Source organism: Indicator indicator, chromosome 9, assembly GCF_027791375.1.
Source record: "Indicator indicator isolate 239-I01 chromosome 9, UM_Iind_1.1, whole genome shotgun sequence".
In the NCBI taxonomy this organism is placed as follows: Eukaryota; Metazoa; Chordata; class Aves; order Piciformes; family Indicatoridae; genus Indicator; species Indicator indicator.
In genome coordinates this window covers 33,768,408-33,784,391 of record NC_072018.1, presented here as the reverse complement: position 1 = coordinate 33,784,391, position 15,984 = coordinate 33,768,408, and the positions used below count along the sequence as shown (strand labels likewise).

Below are 15,984 nucleotides of genomic sequence, written 5' to 3'. Positions count from 1 at the left end.
TTCAGAGGAGCTGCCTAGTTCAGTGGATCTGGGTGATATAGCAGCAAAAAAAAAAAAAAAAAAAAAAAAAAAGAAACAGCAAGACAGGCAAACACACCCACCATGGGAGGGAAATAGTATGGGTCAGTATAGCAATTTCTATTTCCCAGGCTATTGCTGTGCATGAAGAAGGTTCACACATTCTTTCGATTGGTGATGCAAACTAACTCACTTTAGAGGCAGCCCTGCTGTGTCTCACTGCACTTTGGAAAGGAAACAGCCTAAAAGAACATCTCACACAGCCTGGTTTGCTGCACATAGTAAGGAACACAGCAACAGGCAGTTGTGTTCCCTGTAGCAAATAATTTCTTCAAATTGCAGCTTTGGTTTTTGAAGGTAAATAATTTTTCATCTTACATGGGATGTGGATAATCCCCTCCCTCTTTCTGTAGGATATGATAAGAAAAGAGAATCTCTTTCAGCAGGCTGAAGTATTTGTTCTTATTTCACAGTGAGTGAGGCATTCAGAGCAAAGGTTCTCATTGTGAACCCTTAATTGAAAAGAAAATGATTATACTTCTTCATGAGAAAAAAAAATATTCCTAGTTAAAAAACAGAGCTATGGATTACTTTAGAAAAGGAATTTGGAAAAAAAAAAAACCAGCTTGATTTTTCAGTTTTCATTATTGCCTTTTTGCATTTTCCATAGCTCAGAAGATGAAAATAGGTCAGAGACAGAATCTCTTCAATGTTTTCCCAAAAGCTCAGTTTGCAAACTTTCTCGTGACTCAAGGGGCAAAGGAAGTTTCATTTAGATGTCTATTGGATGATCATTTCTTCTTGAGATTCACACTGCTTGCCAAAATTGGGGTTGACTCTTCGAAGTTCTTCACTTTGAAGGTGGTGGAGCACTGGGACAGGCTGCTTGAGAGGTTGCAGAGTCTCCTTCTCTGGAGAAATTCAGAACTTGCCTGGGCATGATCCCATGTCACCTGCTCTAGGTGAACCTGCTTTCGCAGGGTGGTTGGATTAGGTGATCTCTGGAGGTCCTTTCCAACCCCTACTGTTCTCAGATTCTGTGGATAAAATATTTTATTGATTTGCTATGGATTAGCTTGGCCTCTGTTACTCCAGTGTTGAGAAGGCAGGGTGAAGTTTGTGTTGCAAAGAAGAAATAAAATGCAGAAGCAGAGGCTTTTGGTTGAGGTGTACCCCAAAGTTACAGGAAAGCTGTTTGCAAGAGATAACAGGATCCTTCTCCCTTACTCAAGGGCCACCTTCTACTGCTCTTGTGACAGAAAGGGACTCCTGCAGGGAAGATGAATGCTCTACATGCACCTTAAAGCTCTACCTATTGTCCCCAGAAAGCAATATATGAATAATGAATAACTGAGATCATAGAATCATAGAACGGTCTGGGTTGGAAGGGACCTCCCAGGGTCATCTAGTCCAACCCCCTCTGCAATAAGCAGGGGCACTGTCAACTGGATCAGGCTGCCCGGAGCCCTGTTGAGCAATTGGGCAGCCTGATCTAGCTGATGGATGCTTTAAGCTTTGGATGGTACTTGCAAAGGATATTGAAGATAAATCAAATCAGTGTTTCTCTTGCTCCCCGTTGGTTCTCTGTGCTTGACCATATCTTGGCGCTTGAGGAGGCTCAGGCAGACTTGCTCTTCCTGCCAGCATGAAGTCATAGAATCATAGACTCACAGAGTGGCTTAGGTTGGAAGGCACCTCAGAGATCATCTACTCCAACCTCCCTGCTGTGGGCAGGGACACCTCTCAGCTAGACTTGGCTGCTCAAGGCCTCATTGTACCTGGTCTTGAACAACTGGAGGAGGCATTCACAGCCTCCCTGAGCAACCTATTCCAGAGTCTTACCACCCTCATACTGAAGAGCTTCTTCCTAAGATCCAGTCTAAACCTACTTTCCATCAGCTTAAAACCATTCCCCCTTGTCCTGTTGCTAGGCACCCTTATGAAAAGTCCCTCTGCAGCCTTTCTGTAGGATGCTTTCAGTTATTGGAAGGCAGCTCTAAGGTCCTCCCAGAGTCCATCTGTGGTCCTACTGCTTTATAGCAGATCCATGGCTTCAAAGGAGCTTTCCACTTGTCCACTAGAATAAGACTGGATATTTGAACACAGATAGGCAGAATACTTTCTTAGTTGTAAACAGAAATGTATATAAAGAAAAAAAATCAACTGTTTGTTGAGAGGAAGCAATAATTTCTGAAAGGTGTGACTTTGGTGTTGATTTTTCTCTCAACTATACTGGAGGAATTAAATTTTTCATCAGAAAGATCATGTGGAGTTGGTACAAGTATCAGTTCAGCTCCCACATTGAATTCCAGCCTTCTCTTTGAAGAGGCATGACTCCTGCTTGCTATTCCCTAAGTCTTGCTTTAAAGGCAAGCAGGTATTAAGCAGAAGCCAATCTCAAGAGGTTCAACAAGTTCAAGTGCAAGACCCAGATGCAATCCCAAGCACAAATCCAGGCTGGGCAGGGACTGGCTGGAGAGCAGCCCTGAGGAGAGGGACTTGGGGGTGCTGGTGGAGGAGAAGCTCAACAGGAGCTGTCAGTGTGCACTTGCAGCCCAGAAAGCCAACCAGGGCCTGGGCTGCAGCAAGAGAAGTGTGGCCAGCAGGTCAAGGGAGGTGATTCTCCCCCTCTGCTCAGCTCTGGTGAGACCCCACCTGGAGTACTGTGTCCAGTTCTGAAGCCTCTGTTACAAGAGGGATCTGGACATGCTGGAAGGTGTCCAGAGAAGGGCCACCAGGATGAGCAGAAGGCTGGAGCTGCTCTGCTGTGAGGAGAGACTGAGAGAGTTGGGGCTGCTCAGTCTGGAGAAAAGAAGGCTCTGAGGTGACCTTCTTGTGGCCTTCTGGTATCTGAAGGGGGCTCCAAGAAAGCTGGGGAGGGACTTTTTAGGCTATCAGGTAGTGATAGGACTGGGGGGAAATGGAATAAAGCTGGGAGTGGGGAGATTCAGATTGGATGTGAGGAAGAAGTTCTTCCCCATGAGAGTGGTGAGAGCCTGGAATGGGTTGTGCAGGGAGGTGGTTGAGGCTCCATCCCTGGAGGTGTTTAAGGCCAGGCTGGATGAGGCTCTGGCCAGCCTGCTGTAGTGTGAGGTGTCCCTGCCCATGGCAGAGGGGTTGGAACTAGAAGATCCTTGTGGTCCCTTCCAACCCTGACTGATTCTATGATTCTATAATTCTTCTGAAAAAGCACAGGGAGATGCCTTCAGACATGGAAATATATCATCTCAGTTGTCTTTCCTTACTGTCTGGGTTTCAAAATTGGGGTTGGAGATGTGAGTGCATCTATATTTGTGTTCACTCTGTGTTTTGCATCTGGCCAGAAGAGCACTAGGAAAGAGCACTTGTAAGGAAAATTGAGAGGTCTTTTGCTCCTCACTGACCTCTCATGACAGAGCTCTCCTTCTGGCATCAGTAAATGCAAGTGCATGACCAATCCCCAGGTTCCTCCTGGGTTGCAGACATTTTACAGCATCACTTGGTTTAGGTTTGTTGTCTTCAGTGTGTTCTTGTTACATTTATGATAATCAACCCAAAAGTTTCCCAAAACGGTGGGCAAGATTGAAGTCGAGACAGAAAGTTTTATTCTCCTAAAGCAAAGGTTTTGGTGGAAGCTCATTAGTGTAGATGACATTAAAAAAAGAAAACTAGAAAGGTGCACAAAAAAAAAAAACAAAAACAAAAAAAAAAAATCATTATTTTCCAGTATTGTTTACAGGATTTCCTAGCTGTGCTAGCTATAGAGTTATTTGCAGCATGGATTTTGGAGGGCTGTTTTCCAGTGTCAAGGAGGTGATCTGTGCTTTTGAATTCTTTTACCTAAAGATCACAACATGCACAAAGCAGTCTTTAGAAGCAGTTTCTGAGAGCCCCTTCTGTGTTCATCTATCAGTTGAGATAAAATGTAAGTAGATTTTCATCTCTGGATAAAGTCTTGGTTGTCTGTGAATCTGCATAGATTCTGTCACATGATGATTTCCCTTATTGGTTTCACCTTTCCCAGCCAGTAATGTGAATTTTTGCTACCAATTCTTTTCTTCCCTAACAGTTTCATTTACCTAGTGGCCTCTCCCCATCACTTTCGCAGAGTCACAGAACTGTCAGGGTTTGAAGGGACCTCAGTGATGATCTAGTTCCAACCCCCCTGCTATGGGCAGGGACACTTTCCACTAGATCAAGTTGCCCAGAGCCACATCCAGCCTGCTCTTAAAAACCACCAGGGATGAGGCTTCTACCATCTCCCTGGGCAACCTGTTCCAGTGTCTCACCACCCTCATGGTGAAGAACTTCTTCCTAACATCTAATCTAAATCTTCTCTCCTCTTGCCTGGATCTATTCCCCCTAGTCCTATCACTACCCAACACCCTAAAAAGTCCCTCTCCAGCTTTCTTGTAGCCCTCTTTAGATGCTGGAAGGCCACAATAAGGTCTCCTTGGAGCCTTTTCCTCTCCAAACCACACAACCCCAACTCTCTCAGCCTGTCCCCATAGGAGAGGTGCTCCACAGCCCTCTGATCATCCTTCTTCTGTCTTCTCCATCTGCTCTACCACCAGTGCTCCAAGAACTGTGCTTCGGCACATTGCATGGACTGGCCTGACATTTCCTTTCCCTTGCTTCCAAATGCACATTGTAGAAAGCTTTTTCTAGACATCTGAAAAATGTTTCTCTGGGGTTTTATTTGCCTTGTCTGTGGCCCAGGATGTTTTATTTCTTGTATCAAGTTTTTAACAATTTCCTGTATGTCTGAGTTTCAAAATGTCCCTTCCATTATCTGCAAATTTTCTGTGACTTCACAGAATTACAGAATGCCAGGCTGGAAGGGACCTCAAGGACCATCTGGTCCAAACTTTGTAGGTGGTAGTGTAGTTGAAATGAGATGGCCCAGCACCCTGTCAAGCTGAGTCTTAACTGAGCAATGTAGGGGAATCTACTGCTTCTCTTGGGAGATTTTGTTCTCAGTGTGCAAAAGTTTCTTTTGGATTCCAATTGGAATCTCCCCAGGGGTAACTGGGGTTCCATTTCCCTGTCTGCTGAAAACAAGACTAACCCCCATTCAGGATTTATAAATTCTCTTCTAGAATCATTGAATTGTCAGGGTTGGAAGGGACCTCAAGGATTTCTAGTTCCAACCCCCCTGACATGAGCAGGGACACCTCACACTACATCAGGTTGCTCAGAGCCACATCCAACCTGGCTGCAAAAACCTCCAGGGATGAGGCTTCCACCACCTCCCTGGGCAACCTGTTCCAGTGTCTCACCACCCTGATGGGGAAGAATTTCTTCCTAACATCCAATCTGAATCTACCCATTTCTAGTTTTGCTCCGTTTCCCCTAGTCTGGTCACTCCCTGGCATCCTAAAAAGTCCCTCCCCAGCTTTCTTGTAGCCCCCTTCAGACACTGGAAGGCCACAATAAGGTCTCCTCAGATCCTTCTCTTCTCCAGACTGAACAGCCCCAACTCTCTCAGTCTGTCTTCATAGGAGAGGTGCTCCAGCCCTCTGATCCTGAGTTGCAGGTTTGCTCTGATCCTGAGTTGGAGGTTTGCTCAGCACAACACTGTGCTATTCCTGTGACGGTCCTGTGTGCTGCATTTGCTGTAAGGAGAGGCCACATCACCAGAATGATGACTCCAGGAAAATTGGCAAGCTTTCTCTTTCAGCAAGAGGCCCTGTTCCCATCTCTCCCACTTCATTGTGCCCTCCTGTTGAGAACTTTAAGTTCTTCTCCCTCCACTAAATCTTGCAGAGTACGCAAATGGTACAGATTTCTGAACTACATAATGCTAAGTTTGCCATGATAATTGCAATGCATGCATGAAGAGTCTAAGAGGGTAGTTAGGGAATATTCCTCAATGGAAAGATGTGTTAGATTGAATTTCCCTAGCTACTATGGCTCCCAGTGTTACTTTTGTACAACAATCCATCCATAGCAGTCAGGTCAGAGAGGGTGTCTGTTGACTGGAACTGTAGGAAACAGGCTCCAGGGAGCTGATTCCTGAAGACCTCCTGCTGTGTGTGGTGTTTTCATCATTGATACAAACATCAGCTTCTCAAAGCCTGAGCTGTAACACTCTCAGTGGCACAGCAGCAAGGTGCCATTTAGTGCAGTGCATAAAATGATTGGCCTGACCTACAGGACAGAAAGATAGCAAAGGTCTGATGTTGATGGCTCAAGGAGTGCTGTAAACTCTGAGCCACTCCAGGAGTTACATCCCAGCATAAACTACATGTTTTGTATGTGTTATCACTGATCACAGATGCAGGTTGGGAGGGACCCCAGGGATGCTCTGTCCAAGCTTTCCAGGTGACAGCATAGCTGAAATTTTGATGGCCCAGCACCCAAAAGTTATAATTGATACTCCCTTGCCACAAGGCACAGATGTAGCCAGAACAATCGATACATAAAGCATCCCTACAAGTTACTCCCCTAATTTTTGCTTTTCCTATGTACAACTCTCATCTCTTTCAGCTGTCTGACTCTTAGGCAAGGAGGGACTTCCTTATATGTGGCTTGAATGCTGGCCAAATGGCAGAGATGATTTGTGACCTCCATAATTAATGTACATGACTGTTTTTTAGCTAGCAGGAAGCAGGTACTAAATCACTGACTACCCAGAAGTAGTCCCATGCTATTGTACTGACAAGATGAATTTATTATTTCCTTGCAATGGCTCAAGCATGACTTCAGTGAATGACTGCAACCCAACTTGCTATCTGAGCACAACACCCCTTCCGGGACAAGCCAGCACTGGAGGTACTACAATGCAGGGACAGCAACTAAATATGGGCATAGAAGGAGAAAGAATTTCAGTGGAAAAGCCCAGCCTCCCAAGTGCTCATACCAGCATGTGAAAGAGGAAATTTCCTATGCCATAGCCCATCAGATGCCACATTCTTCTCATTTTCTAGGTATGTTAAAAAAAAAAAAAGTTTACTGTGTTAAAGAATTCCTCTAGGGCTGGGTAAAAGTCTTTTCTACTCATTTGTTAACTGATCTGTCTTGCTAGAACCACCAGAGAGTTGCAGAATAACAGAAGGGACCTCCAGAGATCATCAGGTCCAATCCCCTTGCCAAAGCAAGATCACTTAGGGTAGTCCACACAGGAATGCATCCAGATGGCTTTTTAATGTCTCCAGAGAAGGAGACTCCACACCCCCCCTGGACAGCCTGTTCCAGGGCTCCATCACTCTCAGTGTAAAGAAGTTTCTCCTCATGTTGAGGCGAAATCTGTGTTCAAGCTTGTACCTGTTGTTCCTTGTTGTCTTACTGCGCACCACCCAAAAGAGCCTGGCCCCCTCCACTTGACACCCACCCCTCAGCTATTGATAGACATTGATCAGATCCCTCTCAGTCTTCTCTTCTCCAGACTAAACAGCCCCAGGGCTCTCAGTCTCTCTTCACAGGGAGATGCTCAAGTCCCCTAAGCATCCTCCTGGCTCTCCCTTGGCCTCTCTCCAGCAGGTCTCTGTCTCTCTTGAACTGGAGAGCCTAAAATTGGACACAGTATTCCAGGTGTGCTCTCACCAGGGCAAAGCAGAGGGGGAGAACAACTGTTTCATTGTCTTGCTGTGAAGCTACTGGAATAATCAAAGATTATATCCTTGATTTATGACATGTTATGGTCAATAACATGTCCAAATGGCCTGGATGGTGGTTGTGTTTCAAAACACATGTGTTTCATCCTTATGATTATTGATTACATAAAGGATGGTCCAAAGCTCATTGAGAAGGTGAGGCAAAAAACCAGGAATATAGGCAGGTACACTGAGATGAGACAGACTGAGTCAAAGTGGGACTCCTAGGGCCCTGGGCAGGTGGTGGGAGAGGCTTTGAGGGATGCTGGTCAGGGTCATTAAAGCCTATGAGTACACTTAGTACCCTAAAATCTCCTTGATGCCTGTTATTACATCTCATTGATGTAATAACATCATTGATGATCATTCATATTTCTGGTCATGTCTGCCTGTCCAACAAAATGTCTACATATTTGGATGGTCTATCTCTTATCTCATGGTTCATCTACTACTCACTTTATTTTACTTTTCCCTCCTGGTTCTTTATATACTTCTTCCTCCTCCCATCATCTCCTCTCTCCCATTTAGAAGCTGATTACCTCATGAACACTCAGCTGCTACAGTGTGCAGAAGCAGCACGATGGCTGCTTCCAACACATTATTTATTGGGACTGACATTTTTACCCTCTTCACTCCCTCAGCATTTGTCTCTTTAGGAACACAGGGAATTTTAAGGTCATTGAGGACTTTTCCTGGAATTGTAGGTAGTTATCACATAATCCCTTCCACTCCTGTTTTGCTGTTTGTGAAGTATTTATGTCCTGCATTCAGTTGGAGGGCTGCTGCTGACCTTTCCAGTTTTAATGCTTAGAAATGAATTTCTTCACTAAATGTATTAAAACAGTGTCTATACCTTGTTCCTGAGATAAAAATACCTGGTAGCTTCAGCAGCTCTTACTTTTTCTTAACCCTTCTGCTATTTGCAGAGAGCAAATTCTCTTCCAGCTTTCACTTTTCCTAATCCTAAGGTGAATTTTTTTTTCTTAAGTGGATTTTTTGGTTTTGTTTGATATTGCAGAATGTCTCTTTCCCTGACTATGTTAATATCTCTTCTTTTGGGGCTTAATTGCATTTCACTTATTGACAAATAGCTAGAGCTGTATGCAGAATTTCAAATAAGTTCTCACCAGTATCATGTTAGATAGCATCAGCTCTTCTCTTTTCTACATCCTAAGGTGACAGTTATGGCCATCCAGCAATTAATATACCTAGGTTTTCCTATGGTTTTTTGAGTCATGGCTTGGATGATGGAGGAAAGCCTCCTCCATAGTATGGCCAGAATTGCACAGGGACATCTGCACAAGAAGTGAATCCATTCTTGATTTGAAATCACTGTTGTGGGTTTTTTTTTTTTTTTTTTTTTTTTTTTTTTTTTTTGTGTGTGTGGTTGTTGTTTGGTTTTGGTTTGGTTTTCTGTGCTCCAGAAGCAGTAGTGCTTAGAAACTCTCCCCACTCCTCACTGTTCCCATTCTGTGCAAAAAAAAAAAAAAAAAAAGATCTCACAGCTTAATTTCAATGCTTGCTGAGATAAACACCGTTTGATCCTACAGGGATCACTGTAGGAAACTTGATTTATCATAGGTGCCTGCAGAAAGAATCACAGAATTGTCAGGGTTGGAAGGGACCTCAAAGACCATTCAGTTCCAACCCCATTGCCATGGGTAGGGACTCCTCACACTAGAGCAGGTTGCTCAGAGCCACATCCAGCCTGGCCTTAAGAACTTCCAGGGTTGAGGCTTCCACCACCTCCCTGGGCAACCTGTTCCAGTGTCTCACCACCCTCATGGGGAAGAATTTCTTCCTAACACCCAATCTGAATCTACACACTTCTAGTTTTGCTTCATCCCCCCTAGTCTTTTCACTACCTGACACCCTAAAAAGTCCCTCCCCAGCTTTCTTGTAGTCCCCTTCAGATACTGGAAGGCCACAATAAGGTCTCCTCAGAGCTTTCTCCTCTCCAGACTGAACAACCCCAACTCTCTCAGTCTGTCTCCACAGGAGTGGTGCTCCAGCCCTCTGATCCTCCTAATGCTGCATATCAGTGAAGAAAACCAATATGATTTAGCATGCACTTCCTTTGTTATCTTCAGGGTAGCTTTCTGGAATATGCTTACATTGAGAAAGAACTTTTTAAAGAAAATATTTTATCAAAGCTCTACAAGAAAAAATGATAGTTTAAAGTTAATGAATTAAGTGACGAATCTCATGTCTCTTTCAAAATTTGTCACCAAAATGAATAGAAGGCTTAATTTGATTTTAGCTTGGGCTTTGCACATTTACTTCCATCACTTTATGGAAGTAAAGAGAAGAAAGCAGAGGAGAGCAGAAAGAAGAAAATGTCTTTTGATTTAAAATGATCATTTCCCTTGCTGTAGATAAAAACCCAAAAAATCTGACGATAAGTATTTTAAAGAGTCATTTTTAGTGATATGTGTATGCAGCATGGGGTTGCCCATCAGTAACAGAACAAGTAGTTAACATGGGCAATGTCCTTAACGTTTGTGAGCATATTTCCATGGCAATCTGTTACCTCAGCATTTGCTAAAATTACCTTTCTTCGTGTCATGTTATTCAGATGGGTGCCAGAGTCACAGGAATACTCAGGTTGGAAAAGACCCTCAGGATCACCAAATCCTACCAAGAACCCTGTTCTACAAGGTTCACTCCTAAACCATATCCCCAAGCACCATACCCAAACCACCTTTAAACACATCCAGGGTTGGTGACTCAACCACCTCCCTGGGCAGCACATTCCAATCCTGACCACTCTTGCCGTGAAAAAATGTTTCCTGCTGTCCAGTCTAAACCTACCCAGTCACAGCTTGAGGCCATTCCCTCTTGTTCTATCACTAATTACCTAGAAGAGACCAGCACCACAATGCACAACAACCTCTCCACAATATCCTTTCAGGTAGATGTAGACAGCAATGAAGTCTCCCCTCAGCCTCCTCTTTCCCAAACCAACCAGCCCCATCTCCTTCAGTCACTCTTCATAAGATTTATTCTCCAGACCCTTCCCCTGCTTCCTTGCCCTCCTCTGCACTGGTTCCAGCACCTCCACATCTCTCTTGTATTGAGGTGCCCAAAACTGGACACAGTACTTGAGGTGTGGCCTCACCAGAGCTGAGTACAAGGGGACAAGCACCTCCCTGCTCCTGCTGGACACAGCATTTCTGGTACAAGCCAGGATTCCGGAATATCCTTGTTAGTCCTAGGGAGCAGCTCCATGGCTACACTGCCCAGACCTTTGCCATTGGAATGTGCAGCCCGGGGGAGGTGGTGGAGTCACCATCTCTGGAGGTGTTCAAAAAAGGATCTGATGTGGTGCTTGAAGCCAAGGTTTAGTTAGTCATGAGGTGCTGGGTGATAGGTTGGACTTGATGATCTCTGAGGTGTTTTCCAACCTTGTTGATTCTATGACCTAGGACCAGATAACTGAGCCCAGCAAGCAGCCCATGAACCTTGAGACGTCAGCAGTGGGTCTGCACAGGAGGGAGCATCATTTCCTCACTTGTATCTCCTGGTGCCCTATGTCCCCCTGACCCGTGGTGAAACTGAGATATAAATACACTGGAGGTGTGGCTACCAAATATGATATTATAATTACCAGCCTCAGTGCTCCACAGGCTTTTTCTCAGCAGTCACTAATCAATCCTCCTTGCCCTGACTGTGTCAGTTTATCTCTGCCTTGCAGTCGATGAGACTGAAGCACAGAGGTTAAATGTCTGCTTGCAGCCTGGAGCAGAGATAGTAGCTGTCAAATAGCTTCTTAATTAGAAAGTCTGTCTCCTGTTTTTCACAGTTTATCTGGGGTGCTTATACTTAGAGGAGTTCAGTTGTTACCAGCCAAAAACTGGGAGCAGCTCAGGGGTGGGGAATGTCCTCCTCTCTGTGCTCTGATGGCCCTTTGCTGCTAGCTCTTGCTCAAGCATCTTGCTACAGCCTTGTTTCTTGGGCATAAATTGGATCTCCTGACCACCCACATTTCTAATGGCACATCAAAGTCTCCAGCTCTTGCTTTCCACTTTGTATTAAGTCTTAGCTTTAACTCTTTAACCTGTGGTTATTGTAGGTGTGATACGTTAAGGATGTGAGTGAGGAAAGATTTATGGAAGAGTTCTTCTCTCTGTCGTACTGATGGATGGATAAAAACAGGGCAGATTTAGGCCCATAACTCTCAGTAATACCTTATGATGCTGAAAGGGAAAGCTCTTGCATTTTGCTTAGCTCAGAGGCTGATTCTCAGACAGTCAACTTAGATAATGTGACTATTGCAGTAAATGCATTTTAAATATCAAAAGCATTCTTTCTTCACAAGCTATAAGACTGCTAAAGTTACTTCATTATATTTGTTCTTTTTTTTTTTTTGTTTAAAGTCTTTGCCATGTAAGTTAAAGCTGTTAAAGTTATTTCATAGCATTTTTTCCAAATGTTGTGTTTAATGTCTTTGTCTTGTAAGTTAACTGCTGAAGAGCTCTGACATCATTCTCCATAGATAAGTCTTAGGCTTGTTCCATAGTTGCTGTTATCATCTCACAGCACATGTGCTCTTGGGAGTATGTCTCCAACCAGAACAGAAATTGTGAGAAATTCTTGCTGTTACTACTTTCTTGCCAGAACTACACCTGAAAATTAGCACAGTTCCTTAGGTGTAACTTCAGTACATACCAAGAGGTGCATGTTACTACCACAAAGGAAACAACCCTTGGAGAGCCAATATAAAAAAAAAAAAAAAAAAGTTTGTATGTCCCTGTCCATGGCAGGGGGCTTGGAACAAAGATGATCTTTAAGTTATGTGTTTAAAGGTGGTTTGGATGTGGTGCTTAAGGATATGGTTTAGAGGTGAACCTTGTAGAGTAGGAGTCTCTGTTGGACTTGGTGATCCTGAGGGTCATTTCCAGCCTGAATGTTTCTGTGATTCCCTCCCAACCCAAAATATTTTATCATTCTATACAGTCAGGGAATGAAGAAAAGCCTTATTTGACATACTGGGTATCAGTGAATGTCATATGGCCTGCACTTCATCTGTATAAGGGAAATTCATATTCAATAGCATTTTGTTCTTTCCAGGGACATGAACAGCTAAGAGGAGTGACTCAAACTCTCCTTGAAATCTGCATTAAGAGAAAGCATCATCCAGGTAGCATTGCATCTCAGCTGGTATTTCTTCTATTCCCCATAAACAGGGATTCAGAATCTTTAAAAATCCCCTATGAGAGTAAGAAGTTTAATGCTTGAATACCCTGCAGTAGCTCAGCAGGATGCAGGACACTCCAGGGTGGCACTTCATGATGCAGAACATCTTTTCCAGCTCCTGCTGCTGCCATATTCAAACAGAATAGCTGGATATTCAGAGCACAAAAGTTACCTCATTGGGGAGAAAGCCCTCAGAAATCTGTGGTCATTAAGTTATTCCTCTTTAAATATTCACTGGTTCAGGGAGAGAGAGAGAGGGAGTGAGGAAAGTGAAAGTGTGTGTACCCATCTCCTTGGTTGTAAGCAGAAATTAAATATTGGAAAATATTCCAGAAAACACATGATTATTTCGACAAAATGATGTGTTCTCCTCGAATAGAACTGGGGGTTTATAGAACAGTAGTTTTGGAGCAAAACATAAGTCTCAGCAAAATTTTCACCTACTTTTGTCTGGGGAAAAAATATCCTTTCTACAGACTGTTGTGGTTGTAGAAGCCTTGAATAGTGGCAGAGAGTTAGGATATTGAAGCTGAGCTTGAGGCAGGTGTAAAATCAAGGCTAGCAGAATCAGTCACTGATATCCTGGAAGCCATAAATTGGCTGACTCTGATGGTATAAACTGCTTTAACATGATAGCAACTTGCCCAACTGCGACAGGGTGAACCAATGGAAAGGAGGAAACTGCTACCAAACTACTTCCATATGCAGTGATTATCTATTCATCCAATATTAGCTAAACATTTCTGTGCAAGCAAGTGTTAAAATCAGGGCAGGGCAGGGCAAGAACTTTTAATTTCTAGTGAAAGAGGGAGCCCTGTGTACAGACAGCAAACCCAAAACCTGATGCAGCTGAACGTTCAGGTATGGTTCACCCTCTTGTGTTTTTAACTAGAACTGCAGTCAGTGGAGAAAAGGATTTTTGCTGATGTAAAATAGGAAGGGTACGTGGTGAGTGGGATCAGTCCTACTCAGGTCTGATATATTTGTTCCAAAAACCTGTAGGAGAACAACACTCATCCTGATGAACAGCTGGAGGTCTGGTAGGTGACCCTAGTGCATCCTGCATGGCACCAGGATGTATCACCTGAGAGAAGTGTTAGGAGGGAAAGTGCTTCTCTGCTTGTTGAGAAAAAGCTGTTCCAGATGTTTGTTCATTTTTAAACATCTATTCAGAGTTTATAAACTGGAAGCAAAGAGCTTCTATTTCCTTTGTATCTACCTTTTTTTTTAAAAATATAAATTAAAATTTTAAATACAATGGTCAGTTAAAAGATGTAACAAGTGAAACAAAAAGCTGTAAAGTGAGTCTGAAATACTGTTTTACCAAGGTATTAATACTTTTACTATCTAAAAAGGCATGATTACAATATCATCTCTCTCACTGAATAGGTCAGGAAGTTTCTCCAAGTAACCACTGACAGGTAACAAACAAACAGTTCTGGGTCAATATAGGTATGCAGCCCTTTGAAGTCATGCCTGTGTTGTAAGGGGCCTGGAAAGATATGAAATGAAAAACTTCACTCCAGGAACTGTCCCCTTAGAAGCAATACACAAACTGCTGTGGCTCTGTGACTGCATGCAGCAGCTCCAGCTAAACTTCCCTGGAGGGAGGAGCTGGTGGCCTGCCTGCAAACAGAGGTGGCAGAAGCACATCTAAGGCCTCCAGCTGAGCTTAATCCTTTTGGAGACAATGTAGAGATGTTCAATGCTAGGAATTGGCACTGAGATGGTTCCTGGGAAGTTCTGGAGACAAGCAGGTGATTTGGATGGAGATTTGGAGAGACCTGGAGCTGCTCCTCCTCTTATTTTTTTTTTTCTTTTTCTGTAGCAACATTTTTTTCTATGTGCTGAAATATGGATTCCAAGTGGGGAATATCCAGAGAGGATAGGAAAGGATATATCTCTCTATCTCCATCTCTACCTCTACCTCCATGTCTCTCTCACTCTCAAGGGTGTTTGTTTAGCAACAGGACAAGAAGGAATGGTTTGAAGCTGAGGGAGAGTAGGTTTAGACTGGATCTTAGGAAGAAGTTCTTCAGAATGAGCGTGGTGAGATTCTGGAACAAGTTGCCCAGGGAGGTTGTGGATTCCTTCTCCCTGGGGGTGTTCAAGGCCAGGTTGGATGAGGCCTTAAGCAACCAATTCTAGTGCAGAGGCATCCCTGCCCTTGGTGGGGAAGTTGGAGCAGATGATCTCTAGGTCCCTTCCAACCTAAGCCATTCTGCGATTCTATTACATGTATGTGTAAACTCTTTGCATAAATGCCTTTAAAAAGCTTCAGCTTTCTCCACTGTTGGTTCCTTATGAAAAGAAAAATAAAACCCTAACCATTTATCCCCTACATACACAGATCTATTAGAAGCTTTGTATTTAGGACACAGATAAAAGTTGGCAGATTCAGTGTGTGCCTTTTATCTTGGCTGTCCAAAAAAATGCATCACCTTTTTGCCTTGTCCTTCTTTTGCTGTCTCATCCTCAACTCACACAAAGTATGAAAGAGCCTTGAAATATCCCTAAGGAATTTTCCAAATGAAAAAAAAAAAAAGATTGAATTATCAATAACTTCAGTGAAGAGATCTGTTTGTGAACCAGTGGTAAATCATGTATTTATTTATCAGGAAATAGATTGCATTGATAATCAAAGGAAAAGTAACAGAAGAAAGGTAAGTGGCATTTAGCATATTTTGCAAAAAGGCTGAAGTGTTTCAGATGGGTTTCCCATTAAAAAAAAAAAAAAAGAGAGGAATTCAGTGGAAAATCCACTGCAAGGAAAAAACCCCACAAAGTCATATTAGCAGATGAAGCATGATTTCTACAAAGTCTAAAATCACATCAGAGGTTATTTTGAGCTACCAGACTGATTTAGGACTGCAGTAGTGAAGGGAGATTTCAGAAAGAAATGTTACCTGTGGGTGAACCTGAGCTGTTGCACTGGGAGTCAATACACTTCACAGTGAGTTCTACTCAATCCCTATTAAGTAAGTCTCACAGTAGCTATAATAACATCTGCTAGGGCTTTATATGATTTGAGTAGTGCATCTACAAGTAGCAGGACACTTCTCTTTCACCACTGGGTAGTTACAGCCAAACAAGCTTTTCAGATTATTGCAGTTTGCATAGAGATCTTGGTACTTGCAAGGGTTGGCTAAAATGCAAGAGAGAGAAAAACAAAACAAAAACAGAAACAAACAAAATT

At 43.3% G+C, this 15,984-nt stretch overlaps 1 protein-coding gene across 1 annotated transcript in view; it reads right to left on the bottom strand.

Moving 5' to 3' along the window:
* Positions 1 to 15,805: 15,805 nt before the first annotated feature.
* The window catches only part of CRISP2 (cysteine rich secretory protein 2), a 39,593-nt gene continuing 39,414 nt past the window's right edge, over positions 15,806 to 15,984 (bottom strand). Inside the window, exon 14 of the mRNA XM_054383384.1 lies at positions 15,806 to 15,933. Coding sequence (XP_054239359.1) covers positions 15,806 to 15,933 — 128 coding nt within the window. The remainder of the gene's footprint in view (positions 15,934 to 15,984) is intronic.